General features: G+C 40.0%; 1 protein-coding gene across 1 annotated transcript in view; it reads left to right on the forward strand.

The window, feature by feature from the left end:
• elna (elastin a) overlaps positions 1 to 25,467 on the forward strand; it is a gene marked incomplete at its 3' end in the record, with an annotated part of 221,955 nt that overhangs the window by 147,469 nt on the left and 49,019 nt on the right. Inside the window, exons 12-19 of the mRNA XM_084308372.1 lie at positions 2,166 to 2,198; positions 3,839 to 3,913; positions 6,109 to 6,150; positions 6,250 to 6,333; positions 7,533 to 7,583; positions 7,680 to 7,760; positions 12,422 to 12,511; positions 12,748 to 12,789. Coding sequence (XP_084164498.1) covers positions 2,166 to 2,198; positions 3,839 to 3,913; positions 6,109 to 6,150; positions 6,250 to 6,333; positions 7,533 to 7,583; positions 7,680 to 7,760; positions 12,422 to 12,511; positions 12,748 to 12,789 — 498 coding nt within the window. The remainder of the gene's footprint in view (positions 1 to 2,165; positions 2,199 to 3,838; positions 3,914 to 6,108; positions 6,151 to 6,249; positions 6,334 to 7,532; positions 7,584 to 7,679; positions 7,761 to 12,421; positions 12,512 to 12,747; positions 12,790 to 25,467) is intronic.

Raw genomic sequence — 25,467 nt, forward strand, 5'->3', positions numbered from 1 at the left:
TATAATAGTTGGGGTCGCGGCTCTCTGACACGTTTTTTTTTGGGTCGCGGCCTGAAAAGTTTGGGAACCCCTGCTCTAGGCCTCCGGCGCTGAATGAGTTAACTCTTTCTCTGCCAACAACGATTAAACTCGTTATTGGCCGCCAAACGTTGAACGCCAACAACGAGTACACTTCTTTTATTCGCTATTTCCATTCATTATCCATCCAGGGAGCCTGGTGTTACCATAGGGAATGAGTCTGAGATTGCAAAAGTCCAATACCGCCGCCTGGTGGGATGCGGCCGGTGTTGCACTTCCTTTGAGACTCTGGTAATGGGGCTGTGCGTCGATTATATTGTTCCGGGCGGACTTTTCTAGTAACCTGAACCAAGGGCTTCACCCGATCGCATTGAATCGTTTTCGGGACCCCCGATTCATTATGCTGTGGTGGGTTATGTCGTGGGCAAAATGGACATACGATCTACCAGATGGCAATCAAATAATTGGAATATTCTTTTTGGAATCCCACCGGCCACAGGTAAGAGCAATTTAACGTCAATTTCAGCTTGATTGTGCCTTGTTTTCATAGCCATCGCCCTGATCAGCGTATGTTGTTGTACTAACGAATGCCGTTATTGACAATCAATTCATCAGAAACGCCCCCCCCCCTTTCATGCATTCATGATGGAACATAATACCGATCATATGAATTTGAATTTTTTATTGTAGCGTGTATAGCAGGGGTCAGCAACCTTTTTGACATGGAGTGCCTGTTTGAAATATAGTTGTAACTAGTGTGCCTCAACAATATTCCATGAATCGTAAAAAAAAATTCTCATAATCAGGTATTTCTAATGATAATTTTTACATTATTACATCATTATTGTTATTGTTATTATTAACAATATTATTATGATGGTTGTATCAACCCTAAATCTGAGTTGGGGGGGGGGGGGGGGGGAATGCAATGCAGACAAACAGCTGCATACAGTGCGACTATTTCACTCACATTTGCCCATTCATTTTTGGACACATCACACACCATCGGTGTGTGTACTGTACGTGTGCTGTCATAGCTCCACCTACAGGCCTAATGGAGAACACCAGGAGAACGCCAGGATGTGAATGGAGGGTGAATGTGAGGTATATCGTGTAAATACGTTTTGATTGATCGCAAGACTACACTGTCAAAAAATAAATAATAAGTTACCAGAACTTAAAAATATTGAGTTCAGTTACTGTGCATTAAGGTTTTCAGTTTTCAATCCATAATAAGTTAACAGAAAAATAAGTACACAACCACATTATTTCAACCTAATAAAACTATGTTTATTGTCATTGTTTTAAGAACACAAGTTGACTTGGTAATACTCACATTCTGAGTAAAAAAAATTGCTTTTAACATGTGCAATGTTCAATGAAATAGAAAAATAAATAATAAAAAATTTTGATTAATCCCACTGGTCACAATGGTGACCGTAATAATGTTTTTGTTATATGGCTCTGCAAATGTTACTGAATGATATAGCAATGTATTTCCAGCTAAATTGAAATAATAAACAAATAAAGGGTCTCAATTAAATATGTGGTAGTAAAAAGAACCTGTGGGAGGATTTCAACAAGATAAATGCGACAACAGTGCAAAATATTTCACTATAATATTTCATAGCAAAAAAAAATAAAAAATTATATACTTTTTTTTTTTTTTTTTTTTTTTTATACTGCTGCCCCCTGTGCCTATGCAAATGCCCCCGCGTGCCTAGGGTTGCCTACCCCTGGTGTATAGGGACGAAATGCCAATGGATTAAGTATAATATACGTCGCGGGCTATTACTAGCCTCCCAGAAATGACCCTAAACCGCTCTAAAACCATACTTATATTCACCACGGTATAAAACGGGAATGTATGGATGGAATTTTTTTTTCTTTTTCACATCTTGAACGATAGATACTCGATGTCAAATGGGCCATAGTATTGCATCCATAGCTATAATATAGAATATAGTTATAGCCCTGCAAACAAGGTGACTGACTCCATTGGTTTAATGCATGGCAGCACATAGCCATATCCCGTTCCCAGCGTGGCAGAGGAAGAGTTAAGAGGAGTGTGCTTAGTAAGTTGTTGTTGACAACAGTCATGGTATTTGGTGAATAAAGTGTTTCTGGTTCTGATTTATGTTCCACAGTGCCGGGTGGTGGAGAGGGAGGACCAGGAGCTGGTAGGTTTCTGTTATATACTTTTATAGAATAGTAAAAATACTATTAATGTATAATTCCAATTCATTATGAAGAGTTTTATTCCAAAATGGGATAATCACAATTGGATACATTTGGTATCTATTCTTTGGAAACAGTTTGGCACTAGAAATGCACACATGCTACCGTTTCACCGCTGACACAGACTCTGAGTCATATGCATTAAAGGGGAATGTCACCCATTTTAAGAATTCACACAATGTTATTCCTGTGTCCCAGGACAGTTCGGTCAGTATTTCTGAACACAGAACACTCTCTCCAGTGTATAGACTGTTTGGGGTCATTGCACAACTGGTTGATTTATAATAATTATTTCTCCATTAGAGAGATCTAACATCCTTCTATTTTCCAATACCAATATCTAATTTTAGCCTCATAATTGTTAGACTAGAAGTCTTTATTTGTCATGCAGTTTTAACACACACACGCGAGATGGGCGACCCACAGGAACACACACACACATGCACTGAGTCGCAGATGAAATGTCTCTCTGCACTTTTCCCATCCCGTTGTCTTTCCCCCCATGGGCAGCCGGGAGCAGATAGGGCGTCAATGTGAGCCGCGCCCCGGGGACCAATCCAAGTGCTCCTGTCCGTCTTCGTCAAGGACGCCACAGCGTTAGCGATCTGTGTGCATATTTTTCCATTGGGTTTATCTTATCGGGGGGAAACCCTTGCGAGCACGGGGAGAACATGCAAACTCCACACAGAAAGGCCTGGGAGATACCCCACCTGGGTACCTGGCATCATGGAAACCTGGTCCCCAAGCGGGAATCGAACCCTGGACCTTCTTGCTGTGAGGCGACAGTGTTAACCACTACACCACCGTGCCGCACCGAGCCTCAATCCAGTATCAATTTGAATGCGTCCCTGGTTGACAAGGTGAAAGTGAAACACCTTATTGAATAACATAGAAGTTATTAGCAGCCTTATCTGACTTTTTTCTTACAATAATATTATTTTCAAGCATGCAATTATCTGTATTCTGGGAATATTTAGCAACAATCATACTGGTCATTCAGAATGGATGTAGCATTTTCAAATGAAACCCTTAAATTGTTGACAGGGAAGCACCAATACATATTTAAAAAAAAAAGATAATCTGTATCGGCCCCATTACATTTTAGACGATATTTGTCTGATTGAAGAATTGTCCTTTTTGTGACTTTCATACTGGTAGAGTTTTGCTTAATGCACCTGCCAAGTGAAGAAAAGAATAACACTGACAAGGACTTTTGTTTAAAGAAGATAGATTTCAGTGAATTTCTCCTTTAATTTATGTATCTATGTCCTTCATTTGTTACGGGTGATGTAACCCCCCCCCCCCCAACAGTCATGATACTTCTGCATTATCTGAAGATAGGCCTGTCTTCAACAATTGATATCGGCTGATATGGGTAGCGGGAACGTTATCATCCTCAAAAAAGATATCGGTGCATGCATACCTTGAGTATCCTTGTAGTCTTGTCAGTCTTGGCTGATGAGGGTTGTCAGTCTTGGCTGATAAGGGTTATCAGTTTTGGCTGATGGGTGTTTTCAGTCTGATGAGCGTTGTTGGTCTTTGCTGATGAGGGCTCATTGCTTCCTTGCTTGTTGTAATGCAGGAGGTCGTGGATACGGTGGACCGATGCAGCCTGGTGTCTTCCACGGATACCCACTGAAAACGCCCAAAGTACAAGGTATGTAACTTAAGTCTGAACTGCAACAATACGTTTGCTTATTCCAGCCACTGTATCCTAGAGCAGTGATTACCCAACATTTTCATGTTAAGGACACTCAAACTGACACAAATTGGACTACAGACCCCCATTTGATACGAGTTTGTCACAGGGTCCCCCATCTAAGACTTTTACATTTAAATGTTGTCTACTGTATCCACTGTATGTGGGGAGATAACAGACGACAGAGTGAAACCTATGATCAGAACAATCATGCATTCTGTCATTGTGATATACAACTTTTATTCAGGTCCCCAGACCTCACTTTGAGGACCAGGTTTTTTAATGAACACTGTTTTGTTTCAACTTGATGTCTGTTATTGATGCTGCAGTCACTTTTCCTCCAGTCTACACACAGTCGTACGTGCCTTATGGCCTGACCAACGGGCGATTCTATGGGTATCCCCCAAAGGTTATGTATGGTGGGTTCATTGTTAGATGCCGTTGCAAATCAACAAGAGGGATCTCTTTTTGGGGCCACAGAACTGCATTAATATAGTCCATTTAATTTGTCCATTTTGGAATGGCCTCAAAATCAGAACGGCTGCTTTGTAAAGAATGTAGAGGGGAATGATGGTGCGTTAAACCTGTCCTTGTCAAGTTGGAGATTTCCCAGTTTGCCATCACATGATCACAAAGTTGCACTTAACAGCTAAATAAGTCGTAAATACAATTGGCAACCTAGGTCTAGTTACATGATGCTCATAACTCATGACGTCACAAATGATTAAAGGTATAATCTGTAATGCCGCCAAACAGCAACATCTAGGCACTAGCCCCTCTTGGTACTGCACTGTTTAGTTTTGGTCTGATGTGTCAGACCTCAGAGGCTGAGACAATAACAACCCCTCCTCCTCAAAACAGTGCAATCTCTTTTGCCTGGAGGTCAATGTTTGACGGCATTACATATTATACCTTATAATGATTTGTGACATACTTTATCACTGATAAAATTGCTTAAAATAAAACATTTATAAAAAAAAAAGCTTAACATGAAGTAACATGAAACACCTGCATCAAGGTTGAATAATGGACCTGAATTTTGCTGCCTTGGATCCCAAACAATTACCTCTTCTATACAACTTTCATGTGATAAGTTCCTGCTTCACGGCTTGACAAGGACCTGCTGCTAAATTGTGATATCTTCTGCGAAATAGTAAGCTTTGCCATCACACCTGTTCTCTTCAAGATGCCACAGTTCCCACGGATGATACATCAAATAATATCCACATTTGTATTGCTGTGGTTCTTAAGGGAAAGGGTGTCATGTCTACTATTCAGTAGTTTAGAGCTGGTTGGTTTGACACTACTGACACATACTGTACTGTCCCTTTTTATTCTCTTCCTTATTCACAGAAAAACAAGGCAGATTTATTTCACACATAATCTCACACACATCCAAAAACTCAAAACAGTTTTGTATTCAGTCCACCAGTGATGTCATTGGGGACATTGAATCCTAGTGTTGTGTTAATTACAGCTCCATGAAATTATGTTGATGAAAAAATGGCTTCAGTTCAGTTTACTGGTTTCTAGGAACATCTTGCTCAGGGACTGCAGTTGAGAGATTTGCCGGCTGGCTAAAACTGGCACATTTACAGAAATGTTAATCAATGTACATTATTCAAATAGAATAGATACATGAACTGAAACTGAAAACTGAAACAGAATTTTGCAGCAAAGCACCAACACATGCCAATACATACTGTAGACACTCTCAAATAAGATAAAAACAAACAAGCTAAAAACAACTAACCCTTCTTCAGTTACAGTACGACCTGCTGTACTTGGTTCAAACCTTGGCCATTGCTTTAGACTCAATGACTCCTTTAATGTGTTAACATTTATTGCTGGGATGTAATAGAACACAATTATGTGGTGTCATGTCCTGAAACAAGCAGCTTGAGCAATTAGGTAATTTAACGATTTGATGAGCCAACTCCAAATTGCAGTTAGGTTGTAATTTGAAAGACGGACAATGTGCCAGATAATCGTTGTCAAATGGTCCTCTTTTAGACATATATATATTTTTTTAGATTATGTGGTTTTAAAAACATGCAACATGTGTAATTATGTTAACGTGTGTATGCGCTGCGCGCATGTCATCTTTCCATATTGTTGGAATTTAATTCTTTATTTATTTTTTTCATCCACAGGTGGCTATGGAGCAAAGCCTGGTGGCGGCAAACTTCCATTCGGTACCACTAAGCTTTTCTCCTTCATATGCATTGTTTGGAAAAACTGGATTATTAATAGTGATGCATGGCATAATGATGTCTCCCTTCTCCTTGTGTCAGGTTACGGCTTCGGTGGTGGCGGTGGACTTCCAGGGGGAGGAAATGGAGGTGCCGGATCCAAGCCCGGGTATCCTGTCGGTACTGGTGGGTATAGTTTACAACTGAAGTGGAATATAAAGGCTGCCCCGCCCCAAACCCCACTACCTGGGTGATTAATCAAGTCGTTTAAATTGGCTTCAATTGGATTTTGGCTTCCCACGAGCACGAAAACAACATGATTGAGACAAAACAATGCCATGCAACATGCCCTGTTGCTCTCATTTTGTCTTGTAAATAGAATAGAATATAGAATAGAAGTACTTTATTGATCCCGATTGATGACTGAAGGGTGGCCAGTATTACATCTACGGTGCCCACCATCCTGCCTAAGTGCCCTAAGTGCCCACTGCACTGCTCTAACCTCTCTGATGAAATGCATACTGTGTGAGGGACTGTGTCTGTGGTTGAAATTAATTGATAAACTCTATAATTCCTATTAGTTGACTAAGAATGTCTTCAGTGAAGGACAGCCCGAGTAAAGCAGAAAGGTGGAAGCATAACATAATATTAGTAGTTTATTGTCACGTATAAAGTACAGGTACATTACAGTGTGATGCTTGGTTCATACACATACAGCTCATTATAGTCATATTCCACAATTCTTACAGTTGGTAGTAATAATGGCACACATAAATTCACACCAACGTGCGCATTTGTTGATACATGCAGGACTAAGTCTTGAGACAGACGTATGTGTTTCACCGCTGCCATGTTAACGGCGCGGAACACCCGGGGGGGGGGGTAGGGGGGGGGAGATTGGGAGGGCGAGACATCATCAGCTTCCTGGTGCCCCCCCCCCAGCCACTGTGTAGCTCTGCTGCCATGTAGGCGCAGAGCTACAGGCGGGGGTTGGATTGAGAGGGCAGCCTCATTCTGCTTTCTCGACAGCTGTAAAAGTCTTATCAGCTCTGTGGGTTATGTCCTTGGTGGGTCGCCTCTCCGGAATTTGTTTTGGCTGGCAGGCACTCTCAGAAAGAGAAGAATGCCTTCTGAGTAAAATACCACGTCGATTTAAATTCGGTTTTGAGTAGAGTGAATTTTAATGATCCACTACTGAAAGTGACCAGCTGATTAGATCCATATCGAGTTGGTTTGAGTAGAGTCTGACAAACGGCACGAAGCACAGAGCGCAGATAGCAGATAGAAGAGGGGGAGAGGAGTGAGAGGAGGAAGCGACTGGTCTCGAGGAGAGGGAGGGCGTAATAACCCTGTGCCAATGGCTCTGTTCTGTCCTCTTACTCTAGGAGTGGGACCAGGCGGCATCTCACCTGCCCAGGCTAAAGCAGCCAAATATGGTACTACACACTTTCTTTTATCAACCATACTCAGATTTCTAAACTATAAAAACTAAATAAAAGGAGTTTGTTAGATGGATGCTCTCTCATCTGCAGGTGGTGCTGGTGCTGGTTTTGGTGGTGCAGGTGGTGTACCCAATGGAGGAGGTTTCTTCCCAGGACAAGGGGGGCCTGGAGGTAGAATATCAAACCTTACTGCTAAGAAAAAAACGGTTAAAGGGGCACTTCACCGCAAAACAACACAGATTTATTTTGCACATCATTTCATACATATCTCATGCAAATAAAAATTTAAATTAAAAAGCAATCCCTATGCCAATCCTTATCCCTTAACCCCTTCTTAAGCCAGACGGTATCGGGCCGGAATTTATTTCACGTCATAAATAGATACAGTCCGTATTAATTAATGTTGCTTTTTTTTTGTAGCCAAGAGTAAAGACCCGAACCCTATCAAAATAGCAGTCAAAGTATATATTTTCAGAACTACGTTTGTTTACCAATGATTTTTTTTAAGTGTTATTAGCAAAATATGATTTCATAAATATCTCTGCACATCCCAGCGGAAACCGGATGAATTAGATCCAAGGAAATAGCGCGTCATGAAGGCGCTGTAGTCCTAAATCAGAGGAGACCCAGGGCTTTCAATGGACATCGAAATTGCATAAAACTACACTACCCAGCTCACACCAGCCTCTGTGAAAGCTGCTTAATATTCTTTGCGAACAATTCTGACGTTATTGGGTCTCATTCCCCAATATTTTCCAAAGAGTTCTCTTGGAAGACTTATCTTGGAACCGACTGAGACAGAATCAATGACAAGTTCACTCTGAGTCCTCAACACGCTGGTAATATGTCTTAAGTGTCTCAAACGTTCGCACCTGAGATATCTGCGTTGGGGGAATGGCACCATGTCTCAAACGCGAATGCAGCCGTGGGAAAATGGATGCGGAAGCATTTTGCGACCCATCGAAATTAGATTAGATTAATTGTATTGTCATCATATAGTACAGTGCGGGCGTGCGCGCAGTACTGTATAGCCTACGCACGTAATGAATGAGCGCAGTATAGGCTTATTATTCCATTAATTACTTGTTTCATTAGGATTTAGTAGATACTAGCCCTACGTACAGTATGAGTACAGACTGTACTTATACTGTACGTAGGGCAGAGCATATATATAGTATCTACTAAATCCTAATGAAACAAGTCATTAGAATAATATAAGCCTATATACAGTACTGTTCATTCATTAGACACATAGGCTATACTGGCGCACACAAGACTTATGGAATATTAATGCAGTCTATTTCCACACGATTAGCTTTAGTTCATATTTATTTATTTATCCACTGTCATTTCAGTGTTGGTGTATAGGCTATATAATGTATTTCAATATAAGTTTAATTGATTAATGATATATTCGAAGGAATGCAGGTATAGCTATATCAATATGATATATACGATAACAACTATGGAGTTGCACAAGGGAGTTGCTTAGGTCCTTTACTCTTTTCCCTTTACATGTTACCGCTGGGTAATATCATCAGAGAACATAATGTAGATTTCCATAGCTATGCGGATGATACACAACTGTACATATCTGCTGAACCAAATGATACAGCGATTAGCTCCATTACAGACTGCTTACTGGCAATAAATAAATGGATGAGTAAGAACTTCCTGAAACTAAACGAGAACAAAACTGAAATTCTAATTATCGGCCCCAAAACTAAAAAAGAAACGTTAATAAAGAACCTGGGAGGACTAACCCCTTGGATCAAATCTGAGGTCACTAGTCTCGGGGTTATCATAGATTCAGAACTGAACTTCAATTCTCATATTAGCAAAGTAACGAAAACATTGTTTTTCCATCTCAGAAATATAGCAAAAGTACAATCATTTATTAATCAGAACGATGCTGAGAAGCTAATTCATGCATTCAAATGCACTTTTCACAGGTCTCCCTAAGAAAACCACAGAGAGGCTTCAGCTAATCCAAAACTCTGCAGCCCGACTGCTAACTAGAACCAAAAGGAGAGAGCACATTAGTCCAGTCTTAGCTGCTTTACACTGGCTTCCTGTAACATTTAGAATTGACTTTAAGGTCCTTCTCCTTACATACAAAGCTCTAAATGGACAGGGACCTAGCTACATCACCAACACTCTAATAAATTACACGCCAGCAAGAACACTGCGATCATCAGCTGCTGGACTACTAGAGGCTCCCAGAAACAGTCAAAAGAGGATCGGTAATGCAGCCTTTATCAACTATGCCCCAAAACTGTGGAACAAACTACCCCAAAACATCAGGGAAGCCAACTCGCTAGACATCTTCAAAAGACAGCTTAAAACATATCTCTTTGCTCAGGCATTTCAATGACTTATCTGCACTATTCTTACCCTGCCTACCCTGCCTACTGCCTATCAAATTCATGTGTCGGTTCTATGCCAATTTTATCTTATTTTATCTATTTTATCACACTTTTTACTTCTTACTGATGCACTGCTCTGTTGTATGTTAAATACCCTGTTGTATGTCCGTTCTATTTTATAATTTTTAGAATCATTATAAACTATTTTTATACTGAATGATTTACCATACCTTGCTACCTGTCTATTTTTTTATGTTCACGTATACCTGTATTTTTTTACTGTTGTGAAGCACTTTGAACTGCAACCTCTGTATGAAAAGTGCTATACAAATAAAGTTATTATTATTATTATCAAACAAAGGTCTGTCCCATTGTAAAACAATCAATGGGATATATTGCATGTTGACCTGCATTCTTTCAAATGTATATAATTAATCATTAAAACAGATGTAACAAATAAGAAATACAAATTCCACAGAAGGCATTAAATAATTATTATTTTCAATCATTTCACAATAATTGCATAATTGTGTTTGAATATCTGAGTAATTAAAGTAATTATACATTTGTCCAAAATAGCTGGTTCAGATATGGTTAATCCAGCTGCCCTGTGATCAGATGAATCCATATTATTTATTTTTCCGACATCAAATGCGTAATTTCTTATCGTACAAATATTGTCATATTTATTTTAATTATGATTAAGTAATTCATTCCAAGGAGGCCTGTAGCGTTGGCATGAAGGAATCACTATGAGAACACAGTCTGTCAAGTTAATAAAATGTTCAATTAGTCAATCAATCATAAGTGTGCTCCTCAGCACTCTTAAATCTGCTCTCAGCCACGGTCAAATCCGATCTCAGGAAAATTTGGGGAATCGCGCTACAGTACCAGCCCTAATATGTCTTAAATGGGCAGAAATCTGCCTAAGAGGAAATTTTTGGTCGTAAATCCGTTCGGGAATGAGACCCAATGTGATTATATCTCACAGGTCGAAGAAACCTGAACGTTATTCCCATAAAATAGAACATAGTTAGGGGAGCTCCAGTAGCTCACCACGTACCGCAAGTGCTATTTCAGCGCCGTGGACAACCGCGCTCGCGCGGATCTGGGGCTGAGCGCGTTCGAATCCCGGACGGCAGCCGTGCCTTTCCCAGAGTGTCTTCCCCCCCATCTGAACCCTTTCAGCCTGCTTCTGTCGGTCGAACTTGACCAAGTATGAATGCGACGAAAAAGCGATAAACGCTAAAAAGAACCAGCTGACTGGTCAAAGTAAAAAAAAAAAAAAATAGAACATAGTTAGTTTATTTACCTTTCTGTGAACATCTAGAAAAAAACTTCTCAATCTGATGAAAAATGGCTGAGCTATTTACATTATAAAAAATGTACTGTACTTACACAGTCTTTGCTGCCCTGATACGGGCGCCTAGTGGTACTAAATCCAGATTGAACTATACCATTGGAAAGAGATTTGGCCCGATCCATAGATGTATGACTTGGCCATAATAAGGTAATTTATAGGCCTGATATTCTATATTCATATTTCCAATTGCATGTGTCCAGATGGCAAAATTCTGTACTGTATCTACAAAACCTCCTGTTAATCATCTGACCTGACAGATAATGTACAGTACCTGTGTATGATCATGAATTACTGTAACATACAGATGCATATACATCCATCCAAAAACGCCTTTTTCTTAATTCCTAAAAAGTTGACATGACTTAATTCCAAAAAAGTTGCACTTTCATTTGATAGCATCATTCTTTACTAGTGGCTGAAAAAAAACACCATCTTACACATTTATAATGAATTTGTTACACATTTATAACACATGGACGTGGACATAATTGATTTTACAGCGGGCTACAGAGCTGCTGCTAAGTCTGCTAAATACGGTGAGACCTTGGGTTAGAATCAAGAATCAAGAGGTTTATTTGTCACATACAGTGAAATGCGGGTGGTCATGCCCGTATTGATTGTGCAAAATACAATAATAAAATAGGCATAGAAAAAATAAAATAGGTAAGACACAAGATATGCATGGTAAAAAAGACATGAGAAGCTGGTTCATATATACACTACTATACAACATACAATTTACAATTTTAACTCTTTAACTCCTTAAAGTATCTAAACTATACTATACAGTACCTCCTTCCTATAATTTTCTACATTGCATAAACTCATGTGACATTGAAGTTTTTTCCCCCACAAGATAATAAGCATTTTAATGTGTAGCCAACATTTGAAAAATGTTCCCCCAACAAAGATCTGTTGTGTCTGTGGCAGTGGTGAATCGACAAAAAAAATTGAATTTTTTAAATCTTTTCATAAAAGATTATGAAAAAAAAGGTTGCCTTGATTTGCATCAATGCAGAAATGACTTGGAAGTTGGAACCCACAAAACAAACCCGTTAAGGCCTGTAGGCATGTTATGAGCCATGTGCATGTAACCTCCATAGGAGCAGGAGGAGCAGGTCTCGGAGGAGGAGGACTAGGAGGAGCAGGAGGAGAGGTACCTGGTGGGGTGCCAGGAGGAGTTGGAGCTGGAGGTAAGCTTGTTGTGAGTATGCTGGCTCAGTCCTGCCTGAGACAGTAAAATCCTACTATTATCCACCTTGGTGAGGGGACATTCTCCTAGTGGTAAACTCTTCAAGTGTGATTCCTCTAATCTTCAAGCTAGACCCCTTGTTCATGGATTGAACCAGCAACCTTGTGTTCACTGGCTGTTGTCTCTACCTCTGGTGAATCATGAGAACGCAGGAAAACAATGTTTTTCTGTCCCCAGGATACCCTGCTGCCGCTGCTGCTGCTAAAGCTGCTAAATATGGTATGAAAACATACAGACAACATTCAGAGGCAGCATCACGCAGCATCTCTGGAATGTCTTTACATGAATGAAGTTTACATGTTTCTCTATTTTCCGGGCAACTTCCATGAATCTAGCATCCATGAAACCCATTGAAAACCCAACGTGGAACTTAGAAAATTAGGTTGTCTAATTCTAATATATGATAATAAATAATAATAATAATAATAATAATAATAATAATAATAATAATAATAATAATAATAATAATAATAATAATAATAATAATAATAATAATAATAATAATAATAATAATAATAATAGCAATACATAATAATAATAATAATAATAATAATAATAATAATAATAATAATAATAATAATAATAATAATAATAATAATAATAATAATAATAATAATAATAATAATAATAATAATAATAATAATAATAATAATAAAAAAATAAAATAATAATAATAATAATAATAATGATGATGATGATGATGATGATGATGATGATGATGATGATGATGATGATGATGATGATGATGATGATGATAATAATAATATAATTGAATGATAATAATTCCTGAACAGCTGACTGTGATAACTTTTAAATTATCTTATAAATAATGGACATGCGCCTGTTCGAATCCAGCTCACAGCTCCGGGGTTGTCACCAGCTTGGCTGGCCGTTCACACTAATACAATTGGCAGTATTAGAGGGTGGGAGAAGCTGGCGGGGTGGGTCCGGGTCGTTGTAAACAGCGACTCCTACAGTTCGGTCGGGGCGCCTGCTAAGCGCGGATAGGATCTAAGTGGGATAGTGTGATCCTTCCACACACTACGCCCTCTCAGTGAGAATCCGCGCTGCCAGGTGAAAAGAAGCGGTTGATTGGCTGGACGTGTGTCGGAGGAAGCACGTGATAGCCTCCACTCTCCCAGACCGACTGTGGGGGGTAAGTGCGCAGCGACCAGGAAGGGGATTGGGAATTGGCATAACGACTAACATTGGGATGGGAGAAAATCGGAGGAAAAAGGAGGGGGAAAAAGATAAAAAAAAAAAAAAAAAAAATTGACATGGAGATATTTGTAGCTGCAACCAACAGCTCTATAGCTCACTTTGTTGGCTGATTGGTCCACAAAAGTGGCCTTTGGTGGCCACAGACTTGTGGGAGGCATCATTGGACTCAGTAGAGAGTACTTTTTCATTGGTGTGGCTTAGCCATGACCCCTTTCATAATTTATGAACCGTTTGCCATAGAGACATGTGGGAGGACTTAATATTGGACTTAGTAGCACTACTGTGACCCCGGGGGAAATATTTTCCTTGAGCTTTTATTCATAGTTACTCTGTTACCTGGCCAGAGTGAGAAGCTGATCAGGAAATTCAGATGACCTGCCGATTGTAGTTCTTCTAAATTTAGTGAGGGTAGAGCTATAGAGATGAGCCCAAATCAGAATATTAATGACCAACATTTTTATTACACAGATATTCATTCATTCAAATCATTCATTCATAGTAATATTATTATTTGGGGGAAACTAATTTTATATTATGAGCAGCGCACTCTGCCTAGGTGCACCATATGTGCGCCTTCAAAAACTACCTGTTGGGCTGCCATCATAAACTACCCATTGGACTGCCCTGTCTCTTGTAATAGTAGTAATCATATTTTAAAAGAGTCAGAGGAGAAGAGAGAAGAGAAAGAAAAAGGCTGGCGTTTTCTCTCGTATCTCAGCTGCTCCATGACGAGCAAGGTCTCCCCTACATTTTCAAAATCCTAGAGAAAGCTTGTCTTATGCTTGTCTTAACCCTTTAAAGCTGAGTTTGCGCCCACATGACATTAGACACATTACATTTATCTTTTAAACATTAAATACTGTATCTTTGGAACCATTCTCTCTCTGTCAACATTTAAAGTGTATCTCTCCATCACCCACAGGCAGTGCGCGGAGACTCATGAAAGAGCCTCTAGTCTTCGGGCCCTGTTTCTCGTACCTGGTTCAACTAAGTCGATCAAGATGTCATTATCCAGATTCAGTTAACCCGATGTTTGAAGCCGGGATTTTCCTGTTCCTCGAAGGTGGATTCAGTCTCGTTAACTCGATTCAGACTTGAGACCCAGGCTAAGTGCGCGCGGCCGCTTCAGGTGAAAAGCCAGCACGTATCGATGGCAGAGATCCTGATTCTCTAACGGCATTGATTGATTAATTGATTTAAAACTTTATTGACAGATTGCAATACGGCTCAATTGCCTCGCCGACAAGTTAAATGCGTTATCTATAGGCTAATTTTAAGTCCCTCATTACCTCAATCAATCAGATTATATTTCTTTAAACTTGCCTGCTGGATTGAATAATCAAATGAGATCTTGCTAGCGAAAATAATTAGTTAAACTGTTATACAGAATTACGATACGGCTCTCTTACCCATTGATTGATGTATAGTCGATCTTTAACTTATCTCCACTGTGGTCTAACGGGTTGTTCTTTTGACTTTCACGCAGACGACCGGGGTTCGAAACCCTAGTCTTTTCCTTCTTTTTGCAATATAGGAATAATTCAATTTGGTGCACGTTGAGAGCTATATAAAGAATGACATCCTCAATGCATGTAGATTTATAATATTTTAACTTAAAACCAGGCTACTTTGGCGTATAATCATTTATATTATATTCAAAAAAATTATATTGGAAACACGGGGTTTCGAACACCGGTCGCTGGGTTGGCAGGCTTGAGCACTACCGCTGCGCCACTGTGCCAGATGGGATAAATTCATTGTTTATACATTAATGAACGAGAGACCCGTGTTTAGAATATTCTTTATTTTGAATTAAGTTTTATTTCTTTATCCTCATTCATTAATGTGACGTCAACGGCTCATTCAATTTCTCAAATCCGTCAAACAGCGCATCTCATCAGACATCTTAATCCCAGTTTCAATTAAAATAACCACGTCATAATGTGTACATCGCACCGAGCGAGCGCCACGGTATATATAACGTGCATTATTTAGGACAAAGTGAATTTAGTATCAGCATTTTGGGTCCATTTTACATTTCAAAAGCCCCCTCTGGAAGAATGGAGCACAAAAACGTAATTCAGAATGGTATAATGCAGATCGTAGACTGTGGGAATAATTTCAGGAAACGGGCTGTCACTTTTTTGCGGGGGCGTGGCGATGGTTCAGGCTAACTTGAACTTAAACTCTGCTTTCGACCAGGCTCAAACTTTTGGATCTGTTGTCATGGTGATTTGGAAAATCCAGGTACGGGGAATCGGAAAGTCCGGCTTAAGTCAGAATTACCCGAAAGTTATCCGGCTAACTCAGTTATCCAGGTACGGGGAACGGGGCCCTGGGGTCCTAGACAAAAAAAATACAATACAAATGTACAACAAAGAATACGAATAAAAATTAAAACAAAACACAAATTAAAAATGAATACAAATATACAAATTCACATTATAAAATCTAACATTCCAGTCAAACAAAAAAAAGATAAAATACACAGATAACAGTTACATACTTGACAAAACACAAATTAAAAATTAATACAAATATACAAATTCACATTATAAAATCTAACATTCCCGTCAAACAAAAAAAAATATATATATATAATACACAGATAACAGTTACATACTTGACATGTTTGCAAGATATCTCTTAATATTTGTTTTGAAAGTAATTTTATTATGTATTGTGGATGAGATGTTTTTCGGCAGAGCATTCCAGAGTGCTATTGACCTATATATGCCAGTGAGTTTGAGAAAATTTGATTTTGGTGCTGATTTTGTTCTGATGTTACCAGAAGCAGCCCCTCTAGTGTTGTAACCATGCTCAGAAGTAATTTCTAACTGCTGAGCCAAGCTAGATGGCTTACCAGTGCTAATAATGTTCCGCAGCAGCATTAGAAGACTCGTCGATACTTTATCTTCAACCATCAGCCATGCCAGATGTTCATGCATAAAACCAATACTTGTCCTGTATGAACAGCCTAGTACCAGGCGAGCCGCTTTATTCTGAGCAACCTGCAACTTTTTTTGTGCGTAGAACATTTCTATTTCCACACGTAAGCACGGAATGTAGAACTAGTGTACGCACAGGGAAGTCGGGATTCATCACACACTGCGTACGCAGGCTCTATGCTCCTCCGTGTTGATGAATACCACTTTGTTCTACCGTCAATGCTCGTGCATGATTATCCATATATGGTCATGAAAGTGAGGAAACACCCCCCATGGGATGTGAAATAATGGACTGACCCGAGCGGAACTCCGAGAAACTCCACGGAGAATTCACTGCTGTCGAACCAAGAAGACACTATCGCGTATTATGGGATAAATAAAAGGCGGATTTGTAAACGGTGATGTCAGATATCAACGGCTCCCTAAGACCATTGCTGCAATTCTGCCTGGACAGCTCAAAATACTAATAAAGACCGTTCGTTGACCACTGTTTGGCGTTGGTTGTGTGTCATTATAACCGTGCTGTAATATGAATGCCTTTGTGTTCGATTGGCTATATGATTTTTAGAGGCATCTATTTTGTTGTCGGCTAATAAAGACCGCGCTGGAATATGACTGCCTTTTCCCGTGTTGTTTGATTACCCAGGGATTAAAGTTCTCCTCAATTCTATTCCAAATCGCGATGGATCTTCCGTCAATTTTCTACCTGCTGCATATGATTTCTAGAGGCATACTACAATCTATTTTGATGTCAGTATTGGGTAGCCTATATAAACAATATAATACGAGAGCATATACAAGAACAATGAATCTCACTGCATGTATGATGTAGCCTGCCTTTCAAGTATGAACTTGAATTCCATCATGTTTGTGTGCGGGACTCACAAGGCTGTTGTCACAATGGGTGGTACCGGTGTACAGTAATAATAACAGTCCACACAATATCACGATCCATGCCATAGCCTATGTTCTATTAGGACATGATCTGTGACGACAAATGTTCTAGAATGTTTGATTAAGATATCATACTCTGACAGCATGCCTATGAGCAACAAAAACGCGAACTTGAATCCCATCATATAGTCTGTCCACTATCTGCATGGTGTCATTGCAATGCGTTTTCTATTCTTTCTTATACAGTAAAAAGGGGGAAGAACACTATATTCATATGACTTATTCTGCTTACAGCTTCGAAATTCCACTTGTTTCGTTTAACGTAAAGCCTTTTAAATATAATCAAAACGTTCCCGTGTTTCGGCGGTCTGTGCGCAAAATAATAACGAGTTGAGCTTTATGATTTATGATGAATTGAAAATGGGGGACCCTGATGTAAACAAGACGAAAGTTGGTCTGCATCCCCAATTAACAATTGTATGTACTGAGCTGTACTGTACTGTACCCATTCTGCAATCTGTTAATAAACTTTTCAATCAATCAATCAATCAAGCTACGCGGAGCGCAGTCAGTCAGTAGCCTACACCCCGTATATTCCGATAACGCTATATAAACCATGCTGCATTCATTCTGAGAGAAAGATCTATTATTCCAAATGCTATTTATAGGGTTTTGACCATAATTACACTACTGTTGCTATTTTACAATGAACTATAATGAACTACGGTTCGTACAGAACATGCCAGTGTTATTATGCACAGAAGCTCATTTCCTTGTTGTAATAATATATTCTACCACTGGGCAGTGATGGGCAGTAGCTAGCTACAAGTAGCGACGCTACATAGCTTAACTACATTTTTCAGTAGCGTGATGGTAGCGTCGCTACTTTTGAATCAAGTAGCGATCTCTGTAGCGCAGCTCGTTTTCGAATCAAGTAGTGCCGTAGCGTCAGCAAAACGCTACACGCTACATATCCGGAGAAACAGACACAAAAAAAAAGTGTCTTCGGTCCTGAGAGTGTCGTGTTCTTCTGTCCTGCAGCTGGATGCTATTAGAGAAAACCCACTATGATTGGTTGGTTGGTTTAGGTATGAGTATGACGACTCACGATTAGACCAAAACATTACGGGTAGGCCAATCAGAGGCAGGATAGGGCGGGACATGCCACTCCAGCTCGGCAAACCAGGAAGCACTAACTTGAGAACACATATTCAGGTAAGCTGATGAAAAGCTTTACATAAACATTGTCAACTGTTCCCAAACAGCACACAAGTCAGTGCACTTTTTGTCAACAGATTTAACTAACATGTTTCACTGTAGGCAGAAAATGAACAATATTATGGGGGTGGAGAAAAGAAAAAACAAACTACCATAAATAGTACATACACTAAGAGGGAAAATATCACCTAGAGCAGTGGTTCTCAACCTGTGTGTCAGGACCCCCAGGGGGGGTCCCCACATGATTTTGGGGCCATGGAATGTTTTGTGAGTTACATATTTAAATACATTTGGTCATTTAGCTGACGCTTTCATTCAAAGCAACTTACAAATTGTGTACAACAAGTCAGCAGGAGTGGTACATCTAGCAGCCAAGGATAAGTAGTATTGTTTGTCTAGCAGTGTCGAGCTTGAGTGTTATACTCTTGAGTACATACTGTACTGTAGTAGTATAGACATATTAGCATAGTTGGTGGTAGTATAGACATGGTAGCATAATAGTAAAATGCAGTAAGACAGTTATTATTAGTTAAAATTCAGATATTGAAGAAGTGTGTTTTTGGTTGATAAAGTGGGCAGGTTTCAGCTAAGAGAGGGTATCAGGCAGCCAGAAGATGCTGAGTTTAGGGATAAATAATACATAAAGATAGAATAGAAAAGAAAAAGACCATTACTGAATCAAAAGTAAACAAAGTATACTATAAAAAAACGTATCAAACCAAATGGTCTTTTTCTTTTCTTTTGTAGAGGCTGCACCCAGCTAAACTTGCCTTCCTGGATGTTGTACATAATACAAGTTCATGTTAAAAGGATGACACAAAAAGCCAGACCGAGGGCTTGTTTCAGTTTTATAATAAACAATCAAACTGAGCATTTATTTTGCCTGTCTATTTGTTTGATGGAAACTTGATCATGAAGTAAAAAAAAAAAAAAAAAAAAAGTAGTGCCGATGTAGCTAGCTATTTTTGACATGTTCTTGTAGTGTAGCTTGCTACATTTATCTGGGGATAGCTTCCATTGTAGTTGAGCTATATTTAATCGAGAGTAACTTGTAGTGTAGCTTGCTACATTTTCCAAGTAGCTTGCCCATCACTGCCACTGGGCGCGAGGTACGCCAGGTCTGACCTGTGCGTAGATGTAAGCACGGAGTCAAGTTCAAATCGAAATTGATGAATCCCACTCTTTGCTTAGAAATGATCGTACGCACACGGTAAGCACAGATCTGTGCGTAGAATACGTTGATGAATGAGGGCCCTGGGCCCTATTCCCCGTACCTAGTTCAACTAAGTCGATCAAAAGTCCCATTATCCAGATTCAATTAACCCGATGTTTGAATCCAGGCTTTCCCTGTTCCTCGAACGCTGATTCAGTCTCGTTAATTCAAACCAGACTTGATATTGAAAAGACAGCAGGTGCCGATGGCAGAAATCCTGATTTTCTAACGGCATTGATTGATTGATTAAAAACTTTATTAACAGATTGCAGAATGGGTACAATACAGTACAGCTCTATAGCCTCGCCGACAAGTTAAATGCATAATCTATAGGCACATTTTAAGTCCCTCATTACCACAATCAATCAGATTATATTTCTTTAAATGTGCCTGCTGGCAGTAGGCTTTATGGAATGAATAATCGAATGAGTTCAACTCTTTCAGAATAAGTAGATAAAAACAAGCCCAAAGAGTATCTAATTGATACGAATTATATTATGAGGATATATGCGCTCGGCTTAGGTATCATGTACATCAAAACATGTCAGAGAGGCTTGGAGGGAGGCTATACAGTTTCACTTTTTTTTTTTTTTTTTTATATATATTTTATTTTACATTTTTCAGAACATTGTACAAACATGACAAACAGTATACCAACATGACATACAGACACACTCAGACAGTGAAAGTAAAAAAAATGCATTAAAGAAAAAAAAACAATAATAACAAATGTTTTACATTTGCTATTACAACACGGTTACCAGCCATACATGACTGAGAAATATTGTGTTTGGGGTCCCTCATAGGGGGACTGTGAGATCAGACGGGCGAATCAGCTGCCGCCTCTAGCCTCATCGAGATAGGCTAAGAACGGGTCCCAGATTTTTGAAAACCTTTTAAGTGAATCGGTTCTCAGGAACCTTAGTCTCTCCATCCGTATGACAGAGGTCATGTCCGCCATCCATAGTTGGAAAGAAGGTGCTGAGGAGGACTTCCACTCCATCAGTATTTGTTTTTTAGCAACCGTTGTCCCCAGTGTCAAAGATTGTTGTACAGCTGTAGGAAAGCTCAGAGAGGACTCAGAGCAGCCGAAGATGGCGAGCTCTGCCCCCGGCTGTATAGTTATCTTGTAGGCCTTAGAGAACCAGTCAAATATTTTGGCCCAGAATCCTGTTAGTGAAGGGCAAAACCAGAAGGCATGAGAAAGTGTACCCTCTGATACCTGGCACCTGTCGCACAGAGGTGAAACAGAGGGGTAGATCTTGTGCAATCTATGCTTGGAGTAGTGGAGACGATGCACAACTTTAAATTGGATCAGCTGGTGTCTACTATTGACTGAGCCAAGTTGTACTATAGACTCCTATCCCATATAATATCAGATAGATCAATACCGAGTTCCTCCTGCCATTGTTCTTTAATCTTCTCAGTAGAGGCCATATTACAGTTGTCAAACAGACACACAAACCTAGAGATGAGGTGCTTGGAGTGGGGAGGGCTCAGCAATATATCAAAGAAAGAATGTTCAATTGGGAGCTCTTCGAAAGCCTGAACTATGGATCTAACATCATTTCTGACTTGTAAAAATCTGAGCCAGTTGGTGCCGGGCAACTCAAACTTCCTCTTTAGTAGATCGAAGGATGCAAAGTGACCGTCTATGTATAAGTCCTTAATGGAAGCTAGCCCCTTCCCACTCCAGGCAAGGTAGCCCCCGTCTGTCCATGGAGCCGAAAAAGTGTGATTAAAACAGATTGGTGCATGGATAGAAACATCTGGTAGGCTCAAAGCACCCCTGATTTGATTTAAAATTCTGACAGAGTTTTCCACGACAAAACTTAGTTTCAAGCTTCTTAAGATCCCGGGTACCCCTGGTTTGACAAATAGCATAGCTGGCAAGGATGAGTTAATAAGGGAATTAGCCTCCATTCTCAGCCACAAGGGGGCCCCAGGAGTCAATTCACCTGTTGTCCCCTGCCGCCAGTACATCAGAGCCCTTACATTGGCAGCCCAGTAGTAGTGCCTAAATACTGGCAAGGCCAGCCCTCCCTCAGATTTAGGTTTTTGCAAGTGCATTTTTGAGATTCTGTGATTCTTATAATTCCAGATGTAAGACAGAATTACAGAGTCCAGTTCCTTGAAAAAAGACTTTGTGAGAAAGATGGGAAGATTTTGACAAAGGTATAGGAATCTGGGGAGAGAAACCATCTTGACAGAGTTTATGCGGCCTATCATGGAGAGGGGTAGCACTTTCCAATTTTCAATGCATTGTTTTAGCCTTGAAACATAGTCGGCAAAGTTCAATTTAAATATTAATTTAGGATCTTTGGGTATGGTCAGACCAAGATAGGTGAGGCGATCTTTTGCCAATTTGAATGGGAGATTTTCCAGGAAACCGGGAGTGAAGGTGTCAGAAAGAGGCATAAAGTCACTCTTTGTCCAGTTAATTGTGTATCCGGATAGCTCACCGAAAGAGGTAATTAATTCTAAAAGAGGGGGAATCGATATCTCTGAATTGTGTAGGTATAATATTACATCGTCAGCATACAAGCTGATGCGTGTCTCGACGCCTCCAACTTTCAAGCCTACAAGACTTGGGTGACTGCGTATTTTTAGGGCAAGGGGTTCGAGCGCAACGGCGAAAAGCGCCGGCGAAAGAGGGCAACCCTGCTGGACAGAACGGAGCAGTGGAAACCTGGTTGACTTCTCCCCGTTGGTTATAACTGAACATGTTGGACTGGCATATATGAGCTTTACCCAGGATATAAATGTATCACCAAACCCGAATCTATGCAGTGACTCAAACATATAAGGCCACTCAACCTGATCGAACGCCTTCTGTGCGTCAAGTGATAAAATCGCAGCACCCCTGGTCCGACTATGACCAGCATACATGGTGTTGAGGAGGCGACTGACATTGAAGAAGGAAAATCTATTCGGAATGAACCCTGTTTGGTCAGGGTGAATGATGGTTGACAGGTGTTTATTTAGTCGAACAGCCAGCATTATAGTAATTACCTTTCTGTCGAAATTTTGGAGTGCTATGGGTCTGAAGCTGGCCGGGTCTACTTCCTCCTTCCCCTTTTTTAATATGAGGGCAATATTAGCTTCGTATAATGTTTTGGGTAGGACTCTGTCCTTCTCAGAACTGGATATCATTCTGAGGAGGAGTGGTGCGAGAATGTCACAGAATTTCTTGTAAAATTCAGCACTGTATCCATCTGGCCCAGCTGCTTTACCTGATGAGAATGATTTAATGGTTGAAGTTATTTCTCCCAATGTGAAATCACAGTCTAAATCCTTTCTAGCATCATCACTCAGTTTGGGTGTTTCAAGAGGGTCAAAGAAGTCGTTCAAATCAGATTGAGTGGGATCACATTTAGATGAATAAAGTTCACTGTAAAACTCCTTAAAACGGTCATTTATCTCCCTGGGGTTAGTCAGCAGGGCGCCACTCTTAGACTTGATGGAGAGGATTGACCTAGAGGCCTGAGCACCCTTGAGCTGTCGCGCCAGGAGACGCTCAGGCTTATCTCCCATTTCAAATTGCTTTTGTCTTAGTTTTAAAAGGAGTGTGTTTATTTGACCACCCAATATACAGTTATATTCATACTTTAGCTTCAATATTTTATTATAATCTTCAGGGGATTTTGAGGCCTGATATGCCGTCTCGAGGGCGGGAAGAGCATTGTTAATCTCAATCAGTCGCCTTTCTCTCTCCCTTTTGGCAGTGGATTCATATGAGATTACATCCCCACGAATTACAACCTTTAATGTTTCCCACAGTGTGGAGTCTGACACTTCACCATTGTCGTTAAATTCCATAAAAGATGTTAATTTGGTGGTGATATACTCTACAAACTTCCCTTCAGCAAGTAAGGAGGGGTTGAGACGCCAAGAGTATGTTTGCTTGGGGATGGAGAGATCTAGGGACATTGACAGGGGGCTGTGGTCAGAAATCAATATGTTGTTGTATTTTGTGTTGGTGACATGGGAGATTAGTTGGGAGTCTAATAAAAAATTGTCTATTCTACTATAGGATTTATGGGGATGAGAGTAGAATGAGTAATCCCTGTCAGTCGGGTGCTGAACCCTCCAAATATCTACTAGGTTCCTGGATTTAATCAGGTTGTTCAGAACCCGAACTGATGAGATATCTGGGGGTGGGCGTGTAGATAGTCTGTCCATGTATGGGTCTAGATAACAGTTCAGGTCACCGCCAATTATTACATTTGAGTTACTAGTGTCGGGGAGCAGGTTGAAAACGTTCTTAAAAAAGTTTGGGTCATCAGTATTTGGACCATAGATGTTAAGTAAAGTCAAGGGGAATGAATTAATGGTGCCTGAAACTAAAATATATCTACCAAAAGGATCAGCAGTCATAGAAGTCAATTGAAATGGGACATTTCTCTTAAAAAGGATAGCCAGGAGCATGGGAGGAGAAAGGCGAGTGATAGGCCTGCGAAATCCAATTACACCTCAGGCTACGTTGTTGTGTGGCTTTGACGTGTGTCTCCTGTAAAAATATCACGTCCGCAGACAGAGATTTAAGGTGCCTGAAGACTTTTAGCCTTTTCATGATATTGCCTAGTCCTCTTACGTTTCAGGAAACTAACGTGACAGCTTTACCTCCGATCTGGATCTTATTCTGAGTTGCTGCCATATATAAGCAAGAAAAGAAAAACACTTCTGCTAATAAGCACAGATATATATAGCAAAATAATAGAGCGGCTGGTAGTTATATAAAGGTGAGAAATTAAAAACAATTTCACAAACCTGTCTGAGTGTAACATAGAAAACAAAAAACAGAAACCCCCCCTAGCCCCGTGTCCCCCTGAGCTAGGCACGTAATGCCTCTTTATATCAAACCCGTCTGTGTTTAACACAATAACAAACAAACCCTCCCTCCCCCCGTATCCCCCTGAACTTGACACGTGATGTACCGTTTTAATCAGCACAACCAGTTACTGTAGTTAGGACGACGTTTGTAACCCCATGATTATACTATATTGTAACATACACTTCTGATATGCAAGTCCTTTCACATCACACATCCCATAAACAAAGCCTGTACTCTGTAGTGTTCCCAAAGACCATTTATAACAGCCTAATGAGTAATTAGGGAAAAAGGTGTAGTAAAATCCCACAGACTTTCTACAATAATTTGAGGTTATTGTAGTACAATACAATGAGATTGATTATCTGGACGGAGGAGGAAAGATTCATACTTGATAGAATGGTTGGTCTCCACATCTGGCTTAATGCAGATGAAGAATAAAACGTGTACGCCAGACAAACCAGAATTGTAGTTCAACTCAGCTGATTTATTTGACCAGAGCCAGGAGTCCAAGGTGAATAGAAGGTTGACTTCTACATACAACAGATGATCAGAGAATATTAACAGCTGTC

This window comes from Notolepis coatsorum (genome assembly GCF_963971535.1).
Source record: "Notolepis coatsorum genome assembly, chromosome: 1".
In the NCBI taxonomy this organism is placed as follows: domain Eukaryota; kingdom Metazoa; phylum Chordata; class Actinopteri; order Aulopiformes; family Paralepididae; genus Notolepis; species Notolepis coatsorum.